General features: G+C 40.7%; 1 protein-coding gene across 1 annotated transcript; it reads right to left on the reverse strand.

Moving 5' to 3' along the window:
- Window positions 1-3,260: 3,260 nt before the first annotated feature.
- abcb7 (ATP-binding cassette, sub-family B (MDR/TAP), member 7) lies at window positions 3,261-26,639 on the reverse strand. The gene is made up of 16 exons (XM_005921243.3): window positions 26,490-26,639; window positions 25,129-25,212; window positions 24,963-25,040; window positions 23,680-23,799; window positions 19,612-19,744; window positions 17,555-17,823; window positions 16,861-16,949; window positions 15,555-15,642; window positions 13,275-13,449; window positions 12,577-12,734; window positions 10,326-10,489; window positions 10,018-10,147; window positions 9,380-9,551; window positions 6,872-6,975; window positions 6,061-6,168; window positions 3,261-4,761 (listed from the first exon to the last, which is right to left on the reverse strand). Exons 1-16 carry the CDS (start codon window positions 26,637-26,639, stop codon window positions 4,543-4,545), a joined length of 2,241 nt encoding a protein of 746 aa, XP_005921305.1. The 3' UTR covers window positions 3,261-4,542.
- Between the last annotated feature and the right edge of the window lie 69 nt (window positions 26,640-26,708).

The raw sequence follows: 26,708 nt of genomic DNA on the forward strand, positions 1-26,708 counted from the left end.
GAGTGGGCGCAACAAGAAGACATCATCCTATCTGTACATCAGCAGCATGTTCTTTGAAAATCTCTCCTTCAGTTAGAAGGTCGTGCTTTGCGTTACAGGCTCACTCGCCTGCTTCGGTCCACATTAAGGTCATTAATAGAGGCTTTTTTACGCCTGCCTTCCTTTACGCTTGCAGAATGCTGCATAGTAAAGAGGGGAATGCCTTCCCATATTATTACCTCCTTAAAACATGCAGGCAAACAGCTCAAAACAGTGCTAATCACATGCACAGCATGCAGACAATTAAAGGTCACCGAAGAAAAGATTTTTAGGATTTTCAGTTTCTAAACATAAAAAAAGCGAGAAAGCAAACACCCCGCCTGTGTAAGTCCATCTCGGATTGCTTAGTAACTTCAATACTTGAGAGTGTTATGTCCTTGACCGTATCAGACACACACAAAGCTTTGCCTCGGCAAAGAAGAGGGAAAAAACATAAAAGTCGGTGTTATATCTAAGGCTCTTTCACAGAACCCAGGCAGATCATAGCGAGTTATGTTCACTGAATAATTAGCGAATAACCTGTTAGGGGCAGCAGCTGAACGTTGTTGGGAGCCGCTAATGAATAGTCTCATAATCTCATCTGCCTAGGTTAGATGAGAAGGACACCATTAACATCAACTCGACTGCCTGGACATCTGACGCATGAAAGAAGACCCATCCAACCAGTAATCATCCAGTTGGGTTCCTTTTAAGCAGGGCTTTATCAAAGTCTACTTTCATCTGTAATGTGTGACTTCCTCAGAAGGTGGCGGAGGCCTCACAATGCAGCGCAGCAGGGCTTGGTCTGTCACGTTATGGGAATGTTTTTGTTATTGTCAGTTTCAATTATAATCCTGCCGAAAGGCCTCACAGAAAAAAAATGTTGTCTGATGTCTCCGGTCCCGGAGGAGTATCCAGAACGCTGCAGGGGTTCTTGAGGGGAATCCAGTGTCATTTTGTCCACCAGACAATGAACACAAGAAGAGCGTGTTAGTGCCACTGTTGCGTTCCAAGCTTGGATGCTTCGCTCTTAATGACAGATCGTATCTGCTTTAGTGGTGCCAAATGCAAAAGCTGAAACAATCTCTTTGACCACTCTTGTGGCTGACACAGATCCAGTATGTAACGCAGAGATATTTATTATGGGTCATTTTATAGTTAGATCCATGATTTGTTGGACAAAGACACAATTTTTATAGTTTTTCATCTGAAACATTAACACGGTCAATTTTAAATCAGTGAAAATGGGTTTTTCATGATTTAGTTTCATCTCGAGTAACTGGCCTCTAATTAGGCTGAGATCAGGTGACTTGTTTATTTAAGAATATCCGATTTCTTCACCTTAAGAAACTCTTGGGTTGCTTTTGCGGCGTGCTTTGGATGGCTAACCATTTGCACAGTAAAGTGCTGATCAGTCAGTTTTGCAGTGTTTCCACAGGCAGCCATGCCATGACAACACCTCCACCATGTTTCAAAGATAATGCGGCACTCTTTTTTTCTTTTGCCATTATTCTGGCACAATGTCATCTCAGTTTGAGCTGTCCAAAGAATTATTTCCAGAACTGTGCTGGTACTCCTGGAAAAGCCCGATCTGGGTGCAACTAATGGTTTGTATTTTGCTGTAAATCCTCTGTATTCACAATCATTGGGGAATCTCCTAAAGCGTCTTATTTAGGTTTATTGTTTTTAAACCTAATGACGTCATCACTCACAAGCAGTGAATCTGATATTCCTGCTAGTAAGCCTAATTACAATTATTTCTGATCCTCTGAAAATGGACTACTATGTATAAAACTGGCCACAAATAAGCAGTAATTGAAGGCAGCTGCAGTAAGTGCCTGACAGAGTATCTCAAGGGAGGAAACACAGCGTTTTGTGATATTCATGTGTTCTAGATTGATTTCTATCCAAGTATTAAAAGCAATTCTTATATTTAAGATCACATCAGTTTCCCTTGTTAATTTTGAGCCTTTACAAAAATGGGGCCTTATGTTGTAATTATGGATTTGTAATATTTTATATGCTAAAAGTTTTTGTGGTTTTTGAAAATAAATATTTTAAATGAAAGCCAGCAACTCATTTCAAAAATGTAGCGGCAGATTTACGCCTTTTTGTCCTTTATTTAGTGATATTGTCTTAAAGTAAGCAAAGTGCTCCCTGAGAATGATGTCATCCAGATGGCAGCGTATTGTTCCTCCAAAACGTACAGGATAATCTTCTTTAGCATTAATGGAGTTTTCCCACACTTGGAAGTGACCCATGCCGTGTGCACTACACCCACATGCCACCACAGATGCTGTTTTTTTGAACTGCACACATGTATAGAATGAGCGTGGAATCAATTTTTAGTCCAGCTTTACAAGCTGCAACCAAACTTTGTCAGAAATGTGATTGTTTAGCAACCTTATGTCGAGATCACAAGGTGCTGAATGTACTGAGGTTTATGTCAATTAAAAAATGCAATTTTAAGATATACCAGATTTTTGTTGCTGAACTGAGACAATTTAGTGATACGTTGATGTCTTGAAGGGCAAATAAAGCAAATATAAATATAGATTAATGCAAATAAAATTCAACTGTTATGCTAGCTGACACGTTGAATCGAGCAGTGAGCGTTTAAGGCGAACATTTCATTCATTTCTCATTAATCTGAATGTTTTTGGAGGTCAAAGTAGCAAAATAAAGACAGCTGAATATTTCTGTAAATAGCCTGATTCACTTTCTGGCAGATGAACAAAAAGCCTGAATCCATTTTCTGTCACATTTGTACATGAACGTCGGCTAATCTCAACCCAGCAACACCTTTAATGAGTTTAGACACCTTTAGATTTTAATTCATGATCAGATTTTATCAACTGCAGTTTGGTATTGCACTTAGATTCATGTTATGTGTTGCACGACTGAGAACTGGTCTGGCATAAAAACAGGTGCTAAACAAAACATATAACACATGTACTAATTAAACAAGACATGCTAATTTGCTGTAGCTTTAAACCACATATGATTTTAAACGTCTCTTGTAACCCTTTTGGGAAACAGGCACATTTCACAACTATTCCTTTAAAAAAGTAAAAATCAATGACTAAGAAATGTGCACTGCTCTGAGTGTCATCTTGTGATCGCTCTCAGACGTGTCAACCCCGATACCATGATAGAAAAAATAAATGCCTATAATCTTGTTTTATACATCGTCATAGCTCTGAAATTAAAAACAGAACAAGCATATGGAGCCGACATCATTGTTATTTAGAGAAAAGCCAACATTTATTAATCTGAATTGTACCAACACACCAACATAGTCCAAAGCACTATGAAGCAGAGTGTGAAAGACACCCAGTGATAAATTTCTTCATTTTTAGATAAATTATAGCAATGGTCCAAACAAAAAAATGCTTCGTAACTAAAGCAACCCTCAGAAAGAGAGGGTGTGTGTGCACTGTCCGTCTTTCCAAATCTACACGTAACCTTCACACGGAAAGAGTCTTTACTTTGGTCATACACTCAAAAAAATATCAATCTTCCCAAATAACTGCATCAGAAGAGGCTTGTCAACCAAGGCTAAGGGATATGATGGTTAAAAAAATGCTTTTAAGATGTTACTTGTAAATGAAGCTCAAATTGTAGTGAGACCCGTCCATGATTTATTAGAGTTCCTTCCTGTTAGTCTCAGTGTTATGCTTACATGAAAGTGACCGTGACATACGAGCAGTTCACGGGGGAGCTGTTCAGTGTTTTTTTGAGTGCCACCATCTAAATGATGTACAAAGGCCTTGACGTTCCACAAGTCAGTTTTATCGTATAATTGTGTGAACAGGATAATGAACTTGTTTGCACAAAATAACTCGTGCAAACAAGATAGAAAATATACATATATCACCTTCTACTGGGATCAGATCATCTGCACATCTTCACATTTTCAGAATAAATGTCGAGAACAACGTGACGGGCAAACATACTGCAGCACAGCCTGCTGCACGTATACACCCTTTATATATAAAAACCAAACCTAAGTTTCATTCCTTTTGTAAAGAATTGTTTTTAAAAATCATATCAATACAAACTGCATCATTATCAAGGCATATGAAAGTCATTACATGTACGCTCATCTGTTTCCAGAGCAGAGGAAGATGTCAATAAACCTGATGTCAAAAAAAAAAATGAGGAGGAGGGGGCAACCATGTTGACTAACAGATGTCTTGCACGCACGTATGTGATATACAAGGTCTCTTATGCTTTGCTTCAGCTGAGACAACTGGCATATAAGCTCTCTCTCTCTCTCTCTCTGGACATCAGCCAGTGCTAAACACTCTTGCTCCCTGTTCCTGCTCCTCCTCCTCCATTTTGGCGAGCGCTGGCCTTTATTTCCATGGAGAGGAGGAGAGATAGTCATAATAACAGGGTTTTGGCTGGAGTGGGTAGTGGGGTAGTGGGGGATGTACCCGCCTGCCCAATAGCACGCAGACCAGGGATTCCAGTGTAGGCCATCTGTGAGGGATGAACAAACATGGTGGGTGGCAGCTTCTCTCAACAGGAGCAGTTCCCACAGCCTTTCACACTGTTGAGGATCTCCTCCTGCAATTTCTTCCTCTCCTCCTCCTTCTGGGACAGCCGCTCGGCCCGCGGCTCGGCCGAGTTCTTGCTGCTGTTCAGGATTCTGCTGTTCTGAGCGTTCCAGAGGTTTCCGTATAGGCTGCCAGCGGTGCTGAGCAGAGCCTGGTGGGTGCCTCGCTCCGCCACTTTACCCTAAGCAGAGAAAAGGAAACCAAATTATATGGAAAAAATAAAGTCTAAATGGGGGGGTGGGGGGTTTCACAGGACAATAAAAAGGGCTGTTAACACAGAATCATAGCTAGCATCTCTTCACGGCCACTCTCTCTGCAGACACCCCCCCCTCCAATAAGAATCCCTGCCGCCTCCCCAACAACTGTTGCATTCCTCTTGCAAAACACGCAGACACGCACGCAAATCCACACACATGCCACACAGCCCTCCCACACAGTCACACACAAATGAAAGCACCCCCCTCCCCCCACCGCCCATGAGCATGCAGAGGTGTTGGCATCATCTTTAGTGCACCCAGGATGAACATGTGACTGCTTCCGCTCGTTATTTTAATGAGCACCCCAGGCAGTCCTCTGCTGGTGACACTAGCAAACGCCGTGGCGACATCACACGCAAACATGCCTCCTCGCCACGACCCTCTGATCCCCGCCATCTGACTCGGGAAACAACTCGCCGCAGTTCAAAGAGAGCCTCTTCTCATTTTATCCCATCTGACTCGAGCGCTGGCGGAAAATGTCACTTCACCTGTGTTACATTTTATTTGAACTCTTTCTTTCCAGATAATAACTGACTTCACTGTGTTGTGCTCTGCAACGTCTCCGAGCCCAAGCAGCTGGGACAGCTCTGTAATGCAGCACACAATAGCAAAGCACACCAAGTATCGCTGCTCACCTCCACCCTGACTTAAACGCATCTGACCGAAAAACCGCATAAAGCCATTTGTATGGCGAGCGCCGCGGAAAGACATGTTTAGTCGTGGATAGGGCCTCATCAGTGTCTGGGAAGCTGGCCCATACATTATTAGTCACCGAGACAAACAAGACACGCCATCTGACCAAAACACCCAGTTGAGTCTGACTGGTTTAATGAGCCCTTATGGAGAAAATAATACATTCACTTCTACCAACAGTGTCCTGTTGTTGTTGAAATTAATGAGAGAAGCTAAACAAAGCATGTTTTTTATCACGTACATTCAAGAAAGGTAAATAAATGAGTGCCAAAAAAAAAAAAGAAAAAGGAAGGAGAGAGACAGACGACTTGCTAACTTATTTCTAGTTGCTGGCACAAGCGGTGCACTGGGGGTCACGCAGTGCGGGTCATCATCCTTCAATGTAAAATCGTCTAATTGGACTGGCAATTAACACACTGCGTGTTTATACTTGGGCACACTCAGCAGTCGTATGAAATTGCATTACACCTGAAGATGTTAATCAGGGCAGAATGAGATCAAGTAAAAAAAATAAATGGCTGAGTTCTCACCTCATTGAGTACTATAATCTCATCTGCGTCTACGATGGTGGAAAGCCTGTGGGCGATAAACACAGACGTCCTGTCCTTCACCATCTCCTTCATTGAAGTCAGGATGTTCTGGATGCACACAAGGACAAATAACATTACTACACTGTTAAGCTTTACAAGAGTACCCCCGTAATCCAAAGGAAAATATTTCCAAGTTTGCAATAACAAAGGTTTGAAAAGAAAGGGAGGAGGGGGGGGGGGGAAGAGAGCATGAATGACAGGAAATATATGAAATGTACTCGCAAACTTTGATTTGAAAGAGAAGCTAAGTCAACACAATGTTGCTCAGCAACATCCACCTCCATATGCTTTTTTCTTTGCAGTGTTTACATATGATAATTTAAAAACACCATCATGACGAGAAGCAAGAGAGAGGAAATAAAAAACTCAATTAACAACCACGTCTACTGCCCCACTCTTTTCCCTGAAGTTCAGTGAGGGCGTGCTGAACTTTCTCATTAAATGTAACATTTACAAAGACTGTGTGGTTTAAGCTGAGCTGGAGATTAAGTAGGAGAAAACAGTGGCAGGTGGCAAGGGAGAACATGGGGGTGGTATGCGTGCGTGTGTGTGTGTGTGCAGCGGGTGTATGTCGCAGCAGGTATGTGACGCAGGAATGAGCTGAATTATTGTGTACCTACAGCAGGTGACTGAGTGGGTGTTTGTTCTGTTAAATGTGTATGCAGACATGCTAATGTGTGCGTGCAGCCGGGAGCGGGCACTTGTGGGTATATTAGAAATTGGTGCTAGTGTCTGTCACTGTCAGACTGACCTCTTCAGTGATGGAGTCCAGGGAGGAGGTTGCTTCGTCATACAGGAGGATGGGCGGATTCTTTAGTATCGCCCGTGCGATTGCGACCCGTTGCTTCTCCCCTCCTGGAACAAACCAGACGTCATAAATAGCAAGGCGAATGCCAAAACCTTTGAAATACGCGTTACTGCAAGTCTCTGTCTGACCCTTCTCGCTAGATAATTACCTCAAACTGAGGACCAACACCTAGACTATACCAATGCTACATGTTTCAGTCTGGTAAGAAAAGGAAGAAAAAAAAAAAAAAAGAAAGGAAAAAAAAACAGACCTGATTTAATTGTGAAGAAAAATCAGCAGGACGCAAAGATTTCTCCCGCTGTGCCTGACTTTGCCTTTATTACATATGAGCCGTGTGCGGCCACTTGAAAGCGAGCGGTGTTCGGGGAGAGTAAATACTGCTGGCAGTGGAGAACAGAAATGAAGAAAGTTAGGAGTCTGAGAGCCCAGACTGCCTCCTTCCTCGTCCCCCCACCCAGCCCCCCCCCACTCCCTTCCTCCCTCCCACCTCTCGCAAAAACTCACAGGCAGCTGTCACGTACAGCCGCAGTGAAATTAATGAGAAGTTAGTCATGTCTTTATTTTGTCCATTCTCTCACTCACTCTGTCACTCCACATAAAGAAATCTGTGCTGCCAGTAATTGCATCTTGAATGCTGAGTGAAAATGCTCACACTATGTGTGTTTACGTGGGCTAAATGAGTTGCACAGTGATGCTAGGAACCTAATACTACACAGTCATGTGTAGATCAAATGAGGGTGACTAACTGTAAGGCAACATGCCATTAAACAAGTTCAGACTCTAAATTGAAGAAAATGTTGAAGTAATGACAGTACAGCGAGAGATTAATCACAGTTAAAACTATTTCAAAAAGCCATGCTCAGAGGCGACATGTCAGGAAAGTCAGCTCAGCAGCTATATGATACAATGCTCCTGGTTCATTCATGGTACTTTCATATAAACATACTATGCTGAAACTAATGTTTCTAACAATGTGCTCATTTCATTGAATTTGATAACAAAGACAACAGAATTTATTTGAAAGAAAAGCTACAACATGTGCAACTCTTAAATAACAATGAGAACTTATTGCTTCATCTCTTTATTCTGCCCTACTTCACGGTCAAGATGACCTGCTGAAGTTCAAACTGAGCAGCCGTTACAGTGAACGTGGCATGGCTGTTGGTGTCAAATGGGCTGGTCACAAATTGCTGATATATTGAGAATTTTCCCACATAACCATCTGTAGGGTTTATAGAGAATGATCTTAAAAAAGAAAGAGCGAGAGAGAATATCCTGTGTTCTCTGGATGAAAATGTTGATGCCAGAGATAAGAGGGGAATAGTCAGACTGCTCTGAGTTGATAGGAAGGCAACGAAGAGAAGAGCAGCACAATCCTGACTCGTATCAACAGTTCAGGCTAGTGATGGGGTGAAATGGTGGCAGATTTTGGGCCTGCTAATACCAACACAGCATGGTTTAAAGCCACCAGTCTACCTGAGTACTGTTGCTGACCTTATCCGTATTGTATCCATCCTATGATGGCTGCTTGCAGCAGGATAACATGTGCCATGTCACAAAGCTCAAATCATCCCAGACTGGTTTCTTGAACGCGACAGTGATTCCACTGCACTTAAACAGCCTCCGCAGTCACCAGATCTCAATGCAACAGAGCACCATTGAGATGTGGTAGAGCGAGAGATTCCAATCATGAATGCACAGCTGAAAAATCTTTAGCAGCTGTGAGATCTTTTCGTGTCAATATGGACCAAAATAATGTTTCCAGCATGTTTCTGAATCCATCCCATGAAGAAACGAGGCAGTTCTGAGGCCAAAAAAGAGGTCAAAGCTAGTACTAGCAAGGCGTGCCTAATGATGTGGCTTCTAAGTGTATATAGTCAGTTAAACTGTGTTATGTTTATATTTTCATCTTAGAAAAAAAAATCAATTTTTCGCTATTAATTAAACATTTATAAAGTTATACAATTTACAATCCAGTGAAATAACATAAACAAAAAGTAGTTGATAACTGATTAAGCAAAATAGGGCTCAAAACATGTATTGTTATAACATTTTCCAACAAATGGTTTCAACAATGGTTTTGATTTTGGACTTTTAGCTGTTTGAATATAAATAACTAAATAAGAAGCCCGTTTTTTTTCTTCTTAGAAAATTCCATTTGTCATGAATCATTCTTTTTTTGTGTGATTTTAAAATAAATGAATGGAACCAGTGGATACTGCTCAGTGAAAATAATAAAAAGCAAACAAACAAGAGAAACAGCCAGTCTTAGATTTCTGTATAACGACTATATTATAATGTGGAACTATTAGCGCGCAAATTATTAAGAGAATGGGTGTGATTTTCTTTTTTCCAGTGTAGTATACCATCCAGAAAAAAGCAAAACAAGGCTTTTCCGTGGCTTGCATGGAAAGAGCGTACTTAAACAGCAGGCATAATGATGCAGCTAACCTGACAGCTTGAGGCCCCGCTCCCCAACCTGGGTGTCATAGCCATTGGGCATCCTGAGGATAGCGTCATGGAGGCCTGCTAGACGAGCTACTTGATAGACCTCCTCTGGCGTGGCGTTGATTTTCCCGTAATGCAGGTTGTAGAAGATGGTGTTGTGGAACAGAACGGCATCCTGACAGAAACACAGTTAAGAAAAAAATGAGGCTTCAGAGATTATTTTTTTTGTTGTTTTTTTTTATTGCAGCAGTGAAAGAAACAGAAGACTGCAGTTACAAAGAAGGAGAACGTGAAGGAAGCAAATGACAAAAATATGTGCATGTACCATCTGTTCAGATCAGCCTCTGAGCTCACTGCAGTGAAAACCAAACTGAATTCAGCTCATTTCTGAATGCTATTGTTAATGGTTAATGTTACATTGTTCTTTGCTGCCCCCTTGTTGTGCTTAATCACTAACAATATATTATTACCTTTACCACTTAGAGACAAAAGGTCCATGTGCTTCTTCTGAGGAGGAGAAGGTTCAGACCCCACCACCCCACCCCCGCCAAAAACACAAAATAAAATAAATAAAAATCTCTGTGTGGCTGATAAAAACACTTTTTCATTTCTGTTTATTTCTGTGATGGATTTTCTCATACCTGAGGAACAACCCCCAAAAGCTTCCTCAGGCTGTCAAGGCTGACGTCTCGGATATTCTGCCCCGCTATGTAGATGTTCCCCCGCTGGGGCTCGTAGAAGCGGAACAAAAGCCGCACAATGGTGCTCTTCCTGCAACCAGACATGGAACCAATCGTCAGCATCCTTCTGTCTGTGAGCTGGGGGGAGCTACACCCCCCAGCTCACAGCATATCATCTACTGATGATATGTGATAAGACATGCAAATAAGATGACACGGGCTGGGTTAAAGGTTTAACGTACAGCGCAGATCTCGGAAAGGTTACCTACCCCGACCCGCTGCCGCCAACTATAGCCACCTTCTTCCCAGCAGGTACTTCGAAGGACACTCCGTTTAGGACTTTCTGGCCCTCCAGGTATTCAAAATAGACATCCTCAAAGCGGATGGTGGCCTCCTGTGGTGTGATGGTTAATGGTGGGGCGAGATCCTTCTCCTAGAGCGCACCATCAGAGGGTTAAGACAGGCAAAATGGAAAAAGAAGGAAGGATCCAGAACAGCCACTGGCAGAGAAGGCTTAACATGATGCAACATTACTCCAACACCTTGTAAAGAGGCATACTGCTGGAGCACGGAGCCTACATAGACTGCATAAAGCGAGACATTCACAGCAAATTTCAGAGGTCGTTTCAAAAAGGCCGTATGAATCTTCACACGCTGCCCTTCACAGTGATTGAAGGATCAATAGGCGTGAAAACTTTCGGTACATACTGAGCTCAGTCACAGTGCGGCGATGCAGCCAAGGTCAGCAGTGAATAAAACGCTGTCCTTAGCTTCAGAGTAAAAGCATGTTCTGCTCAATGTCTATACCACCTAATAGCAACATAATCACACACTATCCACCTCAGTCAATTAATACAAATAACTCTCAGTCCATTAGTATAAACAGATGATAATTTCACACCCTGCGACATGGGAAAAAAGCCAAAATAATTTGTCTTTTATTTAGTGTTGCAGCTTCAAGAGAGGGAGACTTTTAATTTTTTTTTTACATCTACATAATTGGCCAGTGTGTTACCAAAAAAAGACCCCAACAAAACCCCCACATACTCAGACAGTAATGGCCTGCTGGGCAGCGCCATTCCATTGGGAATTACAATGGAGAGGAATATTACTGATGAGAGAAAAGTAACTGGACAGATTCATTTCTCTGACTGTAATTACAGGCTGCAGATGAGAATGGCCTTTGTATTGTTAGGGAGGAGGTGCCCATTTGCACTTAAGTGCACTCTTCTGACGCAACATAGGCTGTCTAAAACAAAGAAAGGAAAACGATCCATACAATGAAACATCCCATGAAATAAGAAAATCAAATAAATATGAGGTTTGCAGATTAGAAATTGTACAAATGTTGGGCATTTTATAATTTCAAGAGCAGGATCTGTCTAAACGTTCCTAATTTCTATAGGATGAAATTGTGCACTGGTGGTAGATTAATCCCACAATTATTTCATTATTTTAGTCATTTTTCAGGAAGTACTGATAGAATTGTTATTTGCACCCTCAGCTGGCAGGGGAACAATAAAGGAGACACTGAGAAAGCTGCACTGCAGGCAGAAGTGGCTTTTGTTAACAACAAAAAAAACATTAACAAGGCAAAAAATTAACTTTAAGAGGCTGCCAGCTTCTTCAACCTCTCCTGTAACCACAGGATGAGACAGACCAATACCGTGCTTTGAAAGCGCACTCAGTAATCACTAATGACCAAAATTATATGAGTGTAGCAATTTTAACAGAAAGCCATTCACTTAAGTGCAGTTTGACCTTTCATTTCTCCCCACTGACACTCCTTTGTTTCTGTCTGTTTTGCTACCACTAGTCATAATCAATAATTGCGCTGGAACACAACACAAATATTAGGCAAGTTAACAAGTTTATCATTTGTATAGTCCAACAGATAATTGCAACACAACAAATTAACTGAAACACTGGAGTGAAATTAACTATAAAAACAAGGCAAACAAGGCCTAGTTTTTTGGAGGGGTTTAAAGAAAGCTTTTAATATACTACAAAACTCAGACTAAATTATGGATGCTCTAATTAAAATGACCACTGTTTAGTAACTAAAAAACACTGAATAAATCACTAAGTAAGCAGCCGATAGATCCACAAGAAATTCCCATGATATCCCCAAGCTGATCGCATTAATGCAGCGAGCAATGTCATGCACTACAAGTGGCAATAGACGAGGAAGCACCTGAGTCACATGAAGCACGTAATTACTATGTTTGACTGCAACCTATCATTTTTTTTACAACACGTGCATAGGTTAGTCATGCAGCAATAAGAGAAACTCAGTCTGCTGTTAAAATCTTTTACCGCTCGCTTCTTTTTTTTTAATCTGCTGGAGAAAATGGATGGGTAACAGGCTTCATCACATTTTGGACTTGCCTTTATCTTCAATTTTTAAGATTCAACTCTGTGGAGATTCATTTATTCTGCTCTGATTCACCTATTCCGTTCTCTACCGTCAGGAGGAGAAAAAATAAATGTGAAGAAGCGCGTGACAGGCCGATAAGTTACCTTTATCTTGGTGTTGACGTTGAGCAGAGTGAAAAGAGTGTTCATGTCTATAAGGGCCTGTCTGGTCTCTCTGTACACTGTACCCAGGAAGTTTAAAGGGAGGGAGAGCTGAAAGAGCAGCCCGTTCACCATGACCAGGTCTCCCACCGTCATCGTACCTATAGAAAAGCAACAGAACAGCTTACAGCGATGCACATGCTCTCGCTCTACTGTATCATGTATGCGTCTTTGGATGCAAGATCCAAAAAAATAAATAACAGCCAAACCTTTTTTTCCCTCCTTCTCTTTCTTTCAAGCTGAGAAAGTAGACAAACCATCTCCACCCCCTGTGATTTCAATTTCTGCATCAAAGCTATTTTATATCCTATTCATGCCACTTTTTCATGCTTGCTGTGTTTTGTTCTCATTTAGTTTCTATTATGCAGTTCAGGCAGAGTTTACTTTTCTTTTCCAGTTTCATCGGTCCATTTGATTTTGTTTTGAGATGTTTAAACTTATTTATGTCTAAACCCTATTTCCATTGTGTTCTTACCACAAATCATTGGCATGAAGAGTTATATTCAGCTCAAGTCAGTCTAGCAAGTTTTTTGGGTTCTTTTTTTACCTTTACACATGGATCCAATTCAATTTATGGCTCAAAAGAAATCGGAAGCCCACAACAGACATTTACGTATCACCTTTCCAAGCTCCACACTCACCTGCTGCAATGCCCTTGCTAGCGAGCAGCATGATGGCGGTGAGGCCGACGCTGAAGATGGCACTCTGACCAAAGTTGAGCATGGCGAGTGTGGACGTGGTTTTTAAAGAGGATGACTCATAGATCTTCAGGAATCCATCATACCTTTCAGCTTCGTACTTTTCATTATTGAAATACTGCAGCAGAGATGAGAAGTATTAAGACACAGAGCACAGGCCACGGAGACAATGAGAACATTCACAAAAGGAATGAAAGAGTAAGTCGAGAGTGAAAGAGGGAGAGACTCAAATATGGTAATGGTTAAAGGTTAAGGAAGCATGGAGAGCCGTGTCGGCCAGATAGACACTTTTGCGCAGCCTGCCTCGAGGCTGCATTTGTTCTCTGTGACCGCTCTGGGCATAGTCTGGGTCTCAGTTGGCCTCTAAAGCACTTTTTCATGTCTCTGTCTCTTAATCTGCTCCCGTTAGATTTTAAAGGATGTGGAAAGCAATACAGCTTCCCTATCTTTGCATGGTGAAGATTTGGCAGTAAAACAGTAATAGCAGAATCACAACAAATGTTACAATTATTCGACAACTGGAACAAGAAAAAAAAGAGAGAGAAAAGCCTAAACATCCCGTGCAAGTTAAACAAGAATTGCTGCAGATTTTTCATCACCGACATTGTCATCATCCTCTGTGTTTACATCTGTAGCAGCTTACACAGACACCTAGATTACTAACGGAGTGCACATAGCTCTTTTAAGTGTTACACCACACAAGCAGCACTAATTCTGATTAAGACATACAGCTATCGTTTAAAGGGGGGGGAAAAGAAAGCGCCTCAGCCACCAGCACTCTCCTGCACATCTCTTAAATTCGGCACATAAAACAACAATATAATCATAACAATCCTCCTCAACTCTGCTGCCAATTACCTAATATTGTTGCTGCACGGCTGTTTGTTTAGCTTGCATCATTGTTTCTCTGCTCTGGTTAAGTGGGCGATTTGCTTCTCTAGCTAACGGCAGTGGTGCTGTGCGGACACAGACCTGCCACTGATTTGCATATAAGGAAATGCACCGAATAAGCGAGACTAGAAAGTAGCGCATGGAGGACAAACCGAAGCAGTGCAAGGAGCCGTATTCAGGTTCTCATCCAGCCCTTTGTGAAAGTGGAACGGATTTCTGAGTGGGCGGAGATCTAATTACATATGCACACTCACAGCTCAGAGTGATGCTAAATCCGGCCGCATTGACACAGATGACACAAAATAACACAGAACAAAACGTTAAGAAAAACAGGACGCAAAATAATACGGCAAAGAAAATAACATGGTATCCAAAATATATCTGCAACGGCCAACGAAGCAATGAAACGCGACACTGATTATGTTTGTGTTTGTGCTGTGTACTAAAAGATTACCTAAAAAGAGATTTAAAACTGAACGAGATAGAGTTTTAAGGTAATGTGACCTTGAGAAAAGTTTACAGTAATCTTTACTGATCACATCAGGCAGGTGAGACTCTTTCTCACTCATAAACCACCCAGGACTTCAGATGACATTTCTATTATATTTTTAAAGCCCCCAGTGGCAGATACCTTTCAGTCCAAAACTATAATTGGGACACAATTTGGGCCATTGACTAAACCGTGAAAATAGTCCTGAGTGTCCGGTGATAAATGTCTCATTGTTTGTAGCTACTGAAGTGACATTTACAGAAATGGTGGACAATTTCATACTGAGAAGAAGAGTGCCGCAGAGAATTAAGAGGAAGAAATGAAGACAAAGAAATATGAGAAAAGTAAAAACACAGGAAATTATGCTTTTATAATGTGTTAGAGCTGAAAAGAAAATAGCTGATGGAATAACCAACAGAGAATTAATCAAATATTTTGATATATTCAAGTAGAAATGCAAAAGAATTCCAAGTCTATGAATTGGGATAATTTGAGGTTTTTGTGACAGATAAAAATGATTCTGAAATAATTAATCCATGTTTTACAAACATTCTGACCTTATACATATATACAAAAGCATGCTTTAAATCATTTTCCTGAAATTTCGTCTAACATAATAACAACCATTCTCCAAGCCAAGGTTTGAGTGCTTTTGCAGCGTTTTTCTTATTGCTGGTATTTGGCCTCTCAGGGCCACTGTATTATAGACCTCAAATAGATAATATAAATATTTAGATGGTGACGTACACATTTGTTAATATCGATGTGCCTGGTCAAAGTCAGCTCAAGGAGCAGATTTGGTAGGTGTGTACAGGTGTGTGTGGGGGGCATTTGAAACTCACCTTAACAGTCTCGTAGTTGAGCAGCGAGTCAATAGCTGCATTGCCTGCTTCGTTGTCTGCTTTGTTCATTTCTATTCTGAAACGAGTCCTGTGTGCACAGACACATGAACAACATGGCAGTCACTTGCATCAGTACAAAAACCCGGGTCATGGACCTTTCCGGACTGTGACACTGGCAGTTGGAGCTCCATTGAAGTAAATATTTGAAATTCATTTGGTTAAGTAATTTACATGCAACAGTATCAATTAAATGTTCACAGGAGTTCTTTCTTAATAGAGTAGAGTCTTGCTGACTCTCTTCCCTGGGAGAAATCTTCCTACTTTGAAATAATAGCTTCAGTGTGACTGGTAATTCCAGTCCTTAATGTGAGTAATGCACAGCTTGTAAATTTGGTCTACTCATTATTGCCATGATGAAGTTGCTTTTGAAAATGAAATGCTATTACATGCATTTCATTATCGACAAACTGAAAATCAAAACAGTGACTGGATTTTTTTTCTTCTATCAAAAATGATAGAAAATGGGAGTTTGGTGCAAATTCTGGCGAATCCTTATGTGTAATGGGTTGGTGTTGCCACGGATCAGGCTTGTTTTAATACATCTCATGAGCATTCGAACAGACTGGGCTCTGAGAAGTTTTAAAAAGAGGCTCTTTGTCATGTTCTAGCAGTTAATGAGCAGTTTATCCAACGTGGGTGGACAATGTGAGGCCGTTACTATCAGACAGAGGTGCTGACAAGGATGCTGTACTTGTCTGGCGGCAAAATTTAGGCAATTTGGGAAACCATCGACTATTGTTTGATGGCTTAGCCTCTTGGAGCAAAGAGCTAATATTTAATAGCTTTCAGTGTAGCCACAAAATATTCCAGTTGTGTGCTCTGGTCTTTGATTACCACTTTGTAGTCAGAGTCCTTTTAACCAACTGAATTTGTGCAGACTTTGTTTGCAAATAGATAAACATTGTCTGACAAACTGGTTGTAATTGGAAATCAAAAAGTTTCTGGTACCAAGAAACATTTTTTAACATATTCATCCAATTTCAAAAACATTCTTTAAGTGGTTGAGACTTTTCTAAGAAACAACCACATCGATGCTAGGACCCAAGGTCTCACAGCAGAACACTGCATTGTAATCAATCTTATGTAATTTGTCGATGGCTTTAATCGTGGCTGATTTGTGGATTTCAAAGTGAGCATTTTTACAATGCAGAGAGCCACAGAAATGTTAACCGAATCTCTTTGAAGCGATTACAAATCTGAACAACAGGCAGACACAGAAAAAAAGCAGAAAAAACATCAATCCTACCTCCACTGTGTGACGAGAATTGTGAAAATAGTATACGCTGATAAGGTACCCAAGGCCACTGCTGCAAACTGTCCGCCACACTTGTAATACTGCAGAGGAGAAAAGCACAGGCAGGAAGAAGCATCTTTTACATGCTGTAATTCAACAGCACTGTGATAAAAGTCAAGAGACCACATCAGACCAATCTATTAGCGTCACACGGTACTTTCAGAGGGTATTGTTTTTGATCATTCCACTGTGAAAGCAATAGTTACAAATGAATAGGAAAAGACAAGAAGTACTCATGATGACGCTTTAGCTATTTGGCCAGTGGAGTCTGCACTTGTCACAGGCAATCTGATCATCCACAGTGGAGTAATAGCACGAACTAAAAGATGAGCCCATCTTTCAGTGGAAGAAGGGGCATCTGTTTAGGGCACACTCCACAGGAGGACATTAAGATGCAAGAAAGCTTTAGGTTTCATCATTAGCACTAATGGGCCCACCAAAAGTTCACAGGGATTCATATTCCATTTAAAATGTAAATGAGATAGTATCTGTGAAATTAATTTCCGGGAAATCGGCTATGAGGAGTGGCAAGGTGATGTTAACATCAATCACTGAAACAGCAACACCAATAAGAAGTAAAAGCTGAAAAAGAATGCATAAGCACACTGTGTGGTAGTTTGTGTCTTCATTTACACCTATAACTCACCAAAATGGCACTGACGAGGGCCATCTCAAAGACCGTGGGACCGAGATTGAAGACGAGTGCGCTCAAGACAAAAGAGATCCCCCGCGTGCCGCGGTCGATGGCCTTGGACAGCGCTCCTGTCTGTCGGCTGAGATGGAAACCCAGATCCAGATTGTGCAAGTGCAGGAAGACGTTCTTTGCTATGCGTCGGATGGAGCTCTGGGCCACCTTGCCGAACACGGTGTTCCTCAGCTCGTTGAAGAAGGCTGCACAAGCCCGTGAGGCACCATCTGGGATAGCGGAGGAGATGGAGAGTTTAGGACACCTGCTGTGAAAAGCAGGGAGGTTTAAACTGCAGAAAGTGAGAAACTATTGCCATCCTGAGCACGGGAGACTGTTAAAAGGCAGCAAAACAAGAATATGACCCACACTTGTCTTGTCCTATTAAACAGAACGCAGCACATTGAGGCACTTAAGACTAGACAGGTTTTAGGCTCATTGACTACTCTGAGGAGACGGATTGTATGAGGTGGCAAGACAAGTCTTTCGCATCATCTCTGGTCTGCAAGCCCTGCAATGCTACAGCAGCAGTCTCCCCTCTGTAATTACAAAGCAGAATGCTGTCTGAAGCCTCACTACTATAGCGGGCCAGCTCACTGCAGACTGAAGGGAGGGAGGGTATCCGAGTGTTCAGCAAGGCATTGAGCGTGTATACCGACAGAACAGAGCAACAGAGACAAGGTTTTATAAGAATGAAATGTTAAGGTGTGATCAAGTTGTCAATAAACAGGCTTAATTTGAATGCAGCGTCTAGACTTTCAGTGAAGGAGAGAAGTGGAAGCAAGCATGTCTTTATGTTAAAGAAATTATCCAATAATAAGATTTTTTTTTTCCAAAGGATCATTAATATACAGCAAGAAAACTGAGCTGTTCAGTCCGATAGCAACTCCAATTAAATACTAAAAAGAAAAGTCAGTTCATCTGAGCTCTCACACTGCTCATAAATTGTTTTACAAGCAGATGGCTAGCATGACTGTCACAAATTGATATTAGTCTGTGTTTGAATGACATGTGGTCTTCCTGTGGTGATTTCACTGAGTTGTGTGAATACATGGCACATCTGCTGAGACCAAAGTCAGGGCAATAATCGCTCTGTCTGCCGCTCTTCGTGGGGCTGTAATGTGGCGTTAAATAGAAATGCTCATCTAATGAACAATGTGTCCACATCTGACAAGGTAGGATGAGCACGGTGCACCCTTTTCAGCCAAATTACACCAGACACTGCAACCTACAAGCACTGTGTCCTCTGTGTCACAAAGAAGAATCTTAAAAAAATGAAATCTCCCTTTTGTAACAGCATCCTCATTTTCTTTCCTCATTCATTTTTCTTTGTCACCCCACTTCATCTCATCTTGAGCCCCCGTCATGTGCTTCAACTGTAGTATTAGTGTATAAGACCTAAGTGGGCTTATTAGAACAAGTGGCTACAGGGCTAGCATACAGAGCTTACAAGCTCATCTTAGTGAAGGCCACAGTGACTTACAGTGGTTGTTAGCATTGTCATGTTTATTCATTTTATACTGCTTTCCAGCAGCAGTTCCCAGAAATCCTACGCTAATCAGGAAGGCACGTCACATTCACATCTCACTCCTGACTTTTTTCTTGTACTCACAGAAGCATTTAGACAAAGAGAAGAAAAAGGTGACCCCAAAAAAAGAAGTGAAAGAAGCAACCCTGGCCTCGCCACAGCACGAAAAAAATAACTACCTAACCACTTTCAAAGGACATTGCAATTTCTTCTCCACTGCTTTATAAATCTATTCACCTCTGTTTGCCTTGAGAGCTCACAGGTATCATACATGATCGTCCTCAGCACTCACGAGAGGGTCGTGAGGATTAAAAGGAACTCAGACACAGAACGAAGCTCATAATGTAAATAATGTGAGCGAGTAGCAGAGGTTGTGCCGTGGCATTGATATGAATGTGGTGAGAAAGGTCAGCCTGTAGATAATAGGCAGTCCCACAGTCCCATCTGATGAGCGCGGCACCTGCCAGTGCAATACAAGTCTGGGACTTACAGCCAATCAGCACGGCCGTTGCCATGGTAGCCACAGTGCTTGGCGCGTCATTTAGGTTCAGCATGTGTCCCGACATCTGGTTAAGCTCGTCCACTGCATACTTAAACATGAAGGGCACCATCACATTGGTGATCTGGGAAGGGAGAGAGAGAGGGACAAAACACTCAGAGGAGGAAACTGTTTCAAATAGCCTATTAAACTGACATATGTGTCCTGAGTCTTCTTTTTCTGGCTTTCTGTGGTGTCTCTGTGTGTGCAAACCTCACGGGTCTAGAAAGTAAAACTCCACTGTTACAAAGTAAAAACCAAGATTACCATTCAGGTGCATTCAGTTATGTGTATGCATGGTATGGTATGCTGGGTGGTGTGCATGCATGCATATGTTTTCATTGTGACTGGCTGTGCTGGTGCTGGAGAGGAGGCTGGTGCTTCCTGCTAATGGAATTGAAATGGTTATTAGGGCTAATTAAAAGCACAGGGACAGCTGTGTGACTCAGGCTGGGCGGTCCGCTGCGCATTAGGACAGACAGAAAACACGGCATCACAGAGCAAAGCATTTTCATTTTTAAAAACCATTTCATTTGAACATCTCAACCTCTAACACGGGGGTTACTTTATGTTCCTTTACCCCATCGAATTCTGTGGGGTATAAATTTAATAAAATATGACCAGCATATGTGAAATAAACCTGTGCCACCTCTGATGTATGAAGGACACCTAATAATGGCCCATTTAAAGTGCAAAAGCTACATCTCTAGGGTTCCTGCTTAATACTCTTGGGTATTATGCTCAGACAATAGAAGTCCTCTGAGTCCCTCAAGGAAAAACAATATCTGCCACTTTGCTACCAAGACAACAGAACATGACACAAAAATAGCCTGAGCCTATTATCACAGGGCCAAAACATGTCCTCAATTTTACCACTAATACATGATAAGGTTGGATGCGCTCTTCAAATCCATTAACGAGCAATGCTGGAGATTAAATTGACACTATGTCAATCTGTACCTCGCAGTATGTCATCCCATAATAGAGATGCTGTGTCAAGTAGCGGAGAAAGGCTTCGGGCTACAAAGAATTAGCTTAAGCTTATAGCAAGGCATGCAGACAGAGAAGGCTTTCTTTGAGGGCAACAAAAACAAGAGCTACTATATAATCATTTATTTGAAATGAAAATGTCACCGATAATGTCCCTTGCAGAGGTGTGATGCACTTTAACCGCATAATTATTCTGCTGATTTAAAAATTGCATCCACACTGCTGGTGCTTTTAGTTCAAACAGACATACTGCAGAAATCAAGGTTAACTCCAGCCAAGCAGGAAAAAGGGAGGAGAAGATTGGATTGCATGTATGAGCTCTCTCCTCTTTAGCACACACTAGAGGGAGCCATGCTGAGTGGCAGCAGGACACTGGAATGCATCACGCGATGATTGGTGCATGCCATTAATTATTTCATAAGACGCTGTTTTAAATGCATGACTGTTTTAGTTTCACATGGGATCTTTACCAAAAGGTGATCACCCATCGTGAGTGCTCATGATGTTTAAACACAGGGTGGTCAGAGCTGAGAGGTTAATTATTAATGCAGAAAATTATACATTTCGTCCTTAAAAAAAAAAAAAAAAAAAAAAAAAAAAAAAAAAATATATATATACTATATATATATATATACTATATATTTATTTTTTTGATCGTTGCTGCACAATGCTTTTGTATTTAAAAAAAAAAAAAAAAAAAAGAAAAAAAAAAAAAAAAAAAAAAACTATTATATATATAATATAATATATTATATATATATATATATATATATATATATATATATAATATATATATATATATCATATATATTAAACACAGGGTGGTCAGAGCTGAGAGGTTAATTGATTAAGCAAGAACATTTTTTTTCTTAAAATAAATAAATATATATATATATATATATATATGTCAAAAAGATTAGCGTTTTAATATGCTTAATTTGTGTTTCAGTAGCGCTACCTGCTGTGGCGACCCCTTGTGAGTAGCTGAAAGTAGCTTTTAGTACACAACTACAGAGTCACTTGCATCTCGTAACACAGCATCACTGTAGTAAAGTCTCAAAGAAAAGTTAAGAAAACAAGTTGATCAAAGCAAAACTTCATCCTAAAAAACTACCAGTACAGCTGTTTGTGTGCCAAAAATGATACAATTTTTTTTAAAATCCTAACAGTCATTAATTGAATTGCTTCCTGGATGACAGAAAACCAAAAGCAATAAGATATATAAACAGTGACGATACATCAAATTTACACAAAAAAACATAATTTCCTTCAATAAACTGAGGACCTGTTCAATGTGTACCCTGCCCCTTGTCGCACAACATCTGCGATAGGCTGTATAGGCTCGACCCCTTGACCCTGAACTGGATAAGCAGTTAAGCAAATGAATGGATGTGCAAAATCACTGTATACAAAAGTGAAGCTACAGGTCAACTTTCTGCAAAGTAATGACATGCTGGTATAATTAATGACTAATTGACGCCACCCTTGCAAGAATTACATGTTGTAAATGTTTATTTGTTGGGGTTTGTTTTCATTAAAAATGAATGAAGCAGGTCCTGAATGCAATACTGAATGGCCCAGTTTCATCTGTTGGGCTTCAGAGCACTTCACATCCACATTATCAGGCTTTTCACTTCAGTCTCATCCTACAACAACAGTGCCAAAAAAAAAAAAAAGCTGGTGGCAAATAATAAAACCAAGCATTTCCTAACACAGAGTTTGTTAGACCTATTCAAATGACTTGGCTTGACACTGGCATTTTTTCATGACACTTGCTTCACAGATCTGACATTTTTGCACGTACTGAATTTCAAAAATTCAATTTTTTCTGGGAATCTGTGAACGTTTTTTAGTTTAATGACAGCATAACTTTTCAAAAAGAAAGTGTGGATATGGCACGTTTACCCTTGTGCCCTCTCTTAAGCCTGAAATCAGCAGGAAATCTACAGTGTAACTGGTAACCCCTCTTAACCTGATGGCATAACACTCCAGGCCAATCAGAGTGTGTCGAGAATGTTCAAGCATTGCTGTAACACCAATAACATTGGTTTAAAAACAACAGGCTTTTCAACACTGGTTTTGCACACAGATTTCCCCAGGTTCTGTTAATATTTTAATATCAAATATTTTGGATTTTATATATTGAGAAACCTTTTTTTTTTGTTTTTTTAAACTTCTTGCTTGAACTGCTGTCAAAAAGCCAAATTAGTATTTGTGTGAATTATTTTTAGCATTCATTCAAGTTTTTGCCCATGTTTTTATACATTATATTGAAAAAAGACACATGCATGCATAACAAAGCAAACACAATTTCTCACTTTTTAAAAATGATTTCTTGTCTTTAGCATTTTTAATTAAACAGAGCTGAAATTATTTGCAAATTCGATTAATCTTTTTTTTTTGGTAAAATATAATAGGTACTCATTTTTATGATAACTGTTATAACTAATAATGGTGGATTTAACTGAAGCCAGTGGTAACCTTGGATTATAACCTCTCTTCGTCACTGTGTTTCACTGTGAAAAGCCACGTACATGATTTACCGAATTGTTTCTTAACATACTGATGATGTCCTTGCCTAAAACATCTACCAGGGGAGAAATTAATAATCCTCATTTCCAATTACCAAATCTCTAAAATGCATCTCTTTTGAAAACAGTAACAAATTAAAATGAGCAGCAACATGCAAGAATGACTCTGAAGCTGTGGGAATATATGATGAGTGAAGACTGCAGGGGTTTTGTGCTAGTTAACAACTCTGTCTACAATCAGCTGAATTTATTTTGTCAAAGTATCTTGCTTTCATCTAAGAATATCTGGCTCCTAATGTCACAAGGGAGGGCATTAGCTGTTAGCTAACCTTCTTCTTCAGGGTGGAACAAATCCACAAAGCATAAAGCAGAAGTAATGTGATAAAAATATCAGTTGTTGTTAGGTAAGTCCAAGTAATGTGGCTAATCACCAGTCAAACGAATTAAATTCTCTTTATATGATATATATAAAAATAAATAAAAGAGAAATTAAGCTTACCTTGGATCCAGCGAGCAGGCCCAGAGAGAGAGCAACACGGGCTCGCAGGTCGGGTCTATCCTTCGGCCACACATAAGACAGCATCGCAGACAGGATTTGAGCTGAATTCACCTCCTTCAGCTGTGTAAAAGACACAGCAGCAAACTTTATTTATTCAATAGAACACCTTGTAAAATATGTGGGATAACTGCTATGTTAACAGTCTAATGTGCCTCACTGGGCAATACTGGCAAACACCATACATTTAGCATTCAGTGTTGACAATCCCAGTAACCTAAAGATGGCTCTCTGGGCACGCACGTAGAACATCAAATGTCAACAGGAGTCCCCAAGGAGATATGGCAGCCACGATGACAGCAGAGTCTCCAGGTGGACTTGGGGATCTAGTCTGACACTACAAGTCCCACGAGATACCTGGGCTGTCATCCCAGCTGAGGCCGAGAGCCCACTGGTGCCAGCATAGCTGTTTACCCACGCTCCAACACACATCTGCCACAGGGACTCTCCACAGGCCGGAGAATATGCAGTAATTCCTCTAATCCACTCAATATGGTGGCACCATGTTACGACGCTGCTGTATGGCAGCACCTCCTAACAAATTACAGTGAAAGTGCGCCCAGCACCTGCTTTTAATCAAATACAATCAGCAATGTGTGACACTGCTGAGGGAGGATTAAAATGAACAGTTTAATGCACTACTGAAGTTTCTGTAAGGCCCAACTTCGTTACAGTTACTCGTTTTATCTGGAAATATTAAATGTAACTCAGCTTTCAGTTAAACTCTTCAATGTGGAGTTAATATTAATACCTAACCCAAGTTCTTGTAAAACAAATGTCTCTTTTATTCAAGTCACATAACATATGTGAACTTCTCAGGAGTCTTATTTTAGCGTTTCGCCCATTAGGCAATGAAGCCATTAAGAGTTTACGAGTTCAGCCCCCTAACCCAATTTGACAGAGAAAACTCATTTGACCAGCAATAAGACAGTCTGTGTCAACGCAACATGCGGTTACATTTCCAGGTAGGTGTACATTAGATTACGGCATAAGGTTTCAGAGGGATTTGCAATTATGATGTAACTACAGCGTAGATTCAATGCAGCAGTTTAAATCAGCTTTAAGGCTGCGTAACACCAAACTGATTCACAGATATGACACTGTTTAGTTTTGTCATCTTAAGAATAACATTGGTCAGCATTTTCAAACAAAAAATTAAAGGTTTCATGTCATCCAAGCATGAAAAGTTTCACGAAGTAATCATTAAAACACGGTACCGTACTCACCACATTTTTTGGGTCTGCGCTTAGTCCCCCGCCTGCATTTCCGTGCCAACATGTCCGTTTGTCTGTCACCTGTAAGTGCTGTGGAAGGGGAATTCACTGTTACCCTATATTAATTAATTTGAATAACAGGACGCCAATATGTGATTATTTCTTAATACACACTTACTTTTGCAGCTTCCAAAATCTGACGACTTTTTTCGCTCCTGTTGGTGCTCCATGTTGCCGTTCGTAGGTGTGGAGGTGAACTTGACTGAAACACACAAGAGCACTGATTTTACCAATGTTCCTAAATGTTTCAATAATCATGTTTACCACACAGAGAGAAAGTGTAAAACAGTAAATAAAAGCAAGTAAAATTTAATAACCCAAAATTCACATCATGTAAAACAAAGAGCAGCCGTGCATGTTTGATTTGTCACAGTTTTTACTCCGGATGCACTTCCCTTCTATATTCGATTCCTCCCAGAATCAAATGGAGGATTTTTTACCTCTTTAGGCAAATGGGTAAACCACTATGCTCACATCATTTAAACAAATAAGTACTAAATATTTAATTCATTGTGTGATTTCAGCAAATTTTTTAAGCATTCATAGTCGGAGTTCAAAGGTTATGCAAACCAAACAAACAGAAGAGAAGTTGCCTAAACTGGTTTTTAAATAAAGGTTTGGTAAACGTTTTGAAACACCGAGAACAGGATATACCACACTGAAGCACAGTAATGGATCAAGCAGGACCTGAGTGCTTAAAAACACAGCATCTGTATGGTTCATTTAAGATCAAACTGAGCGTAAACCTACCCTGTAATAAGACTCCAGTGACTATGAGTGAAATAGGTTAACATGTTTGATACTTTCATTTCCTATAAGACACAGCACGACTGTAAACATCCCTCTTATCTGTTTTGACCTGCCATGTGAAGATGACAGATGAACGGCATACTTAACATGAGGTGAGAGTGAACCATTCTAGTGTCAGACACATTAAATGGGAATGTGACAACTTGGAAGAGTTGGAGCTAAGAATGAATAACTTCTAAAAACAGTAAATGTGCCAAATAATTTATAACAGCGCGTTTACGTGACATGACAGTTACCCTAGGTTTGACAGGGTGGGACGGTCTTATCTAAGTTTTCAGTAAAGACCGATAACACGTGACTGAGACCTTTGACAGGCGTCAGACTTTGCACGCGCGCACACACACACACATATTGAACTGTATTTTTAAGAAGCCTGCTTGACTTTGACGTGCTTTCCGTTCAGCTGACATACATTCAAAACTAATAACGACGTTATGACATAACATGAGTAACCTAAGTCGTTAAGTTAATGCAGGGTTAGCTACTTAGCCAGCTACTTAAAGCAAACCCATTTTAACAGATGACAACCGCCTGTCTCTCTGACAAACCAGAAAACAAATCATCTATCTAGGTATCATTCCTGAAAGTTACTTAGAAAGACTTTTTCTCTGCCCTTGCCTGGTGGCTAAAAGCACCGTGTCCTCTCTGACCAGCCCCGTCCTCACTCACCGGATATGTGCTTTGGCGTGCATGGCCAGCCCCCGGCTCATTACGACTTTTATTCCATACATGATACGAGCTCGTCTGCCGAATGAGAAGCGCTAGTTTTCGTTTTTGAAAGTGAATGCCGCATTTTAGCGGTGCCAACATCAGCGCCATGTTGTATGAGGAAGGAGGGCAGTTAGTCAACACGCCGGGTACGTCATATCCGGCCTTCTTTAACGTCGT

This window comes from Haplochromis burtoni, unplaced genomic scaffold (assembly GCF_018398535.1).
Source record: "Haplochromis burtoni strain Fernald_Lab_line unplaced genomic scaffold, NCSU_Asbu1 Contig_10, whole genome shotgun sequence".
Classification (NCBI taxonomy): Eukaryota; Metazoa; Chordata; class Actinopteri; order Cichliformes; family Cichlidae; genus Haplochromis; species Haplochromis burtoni.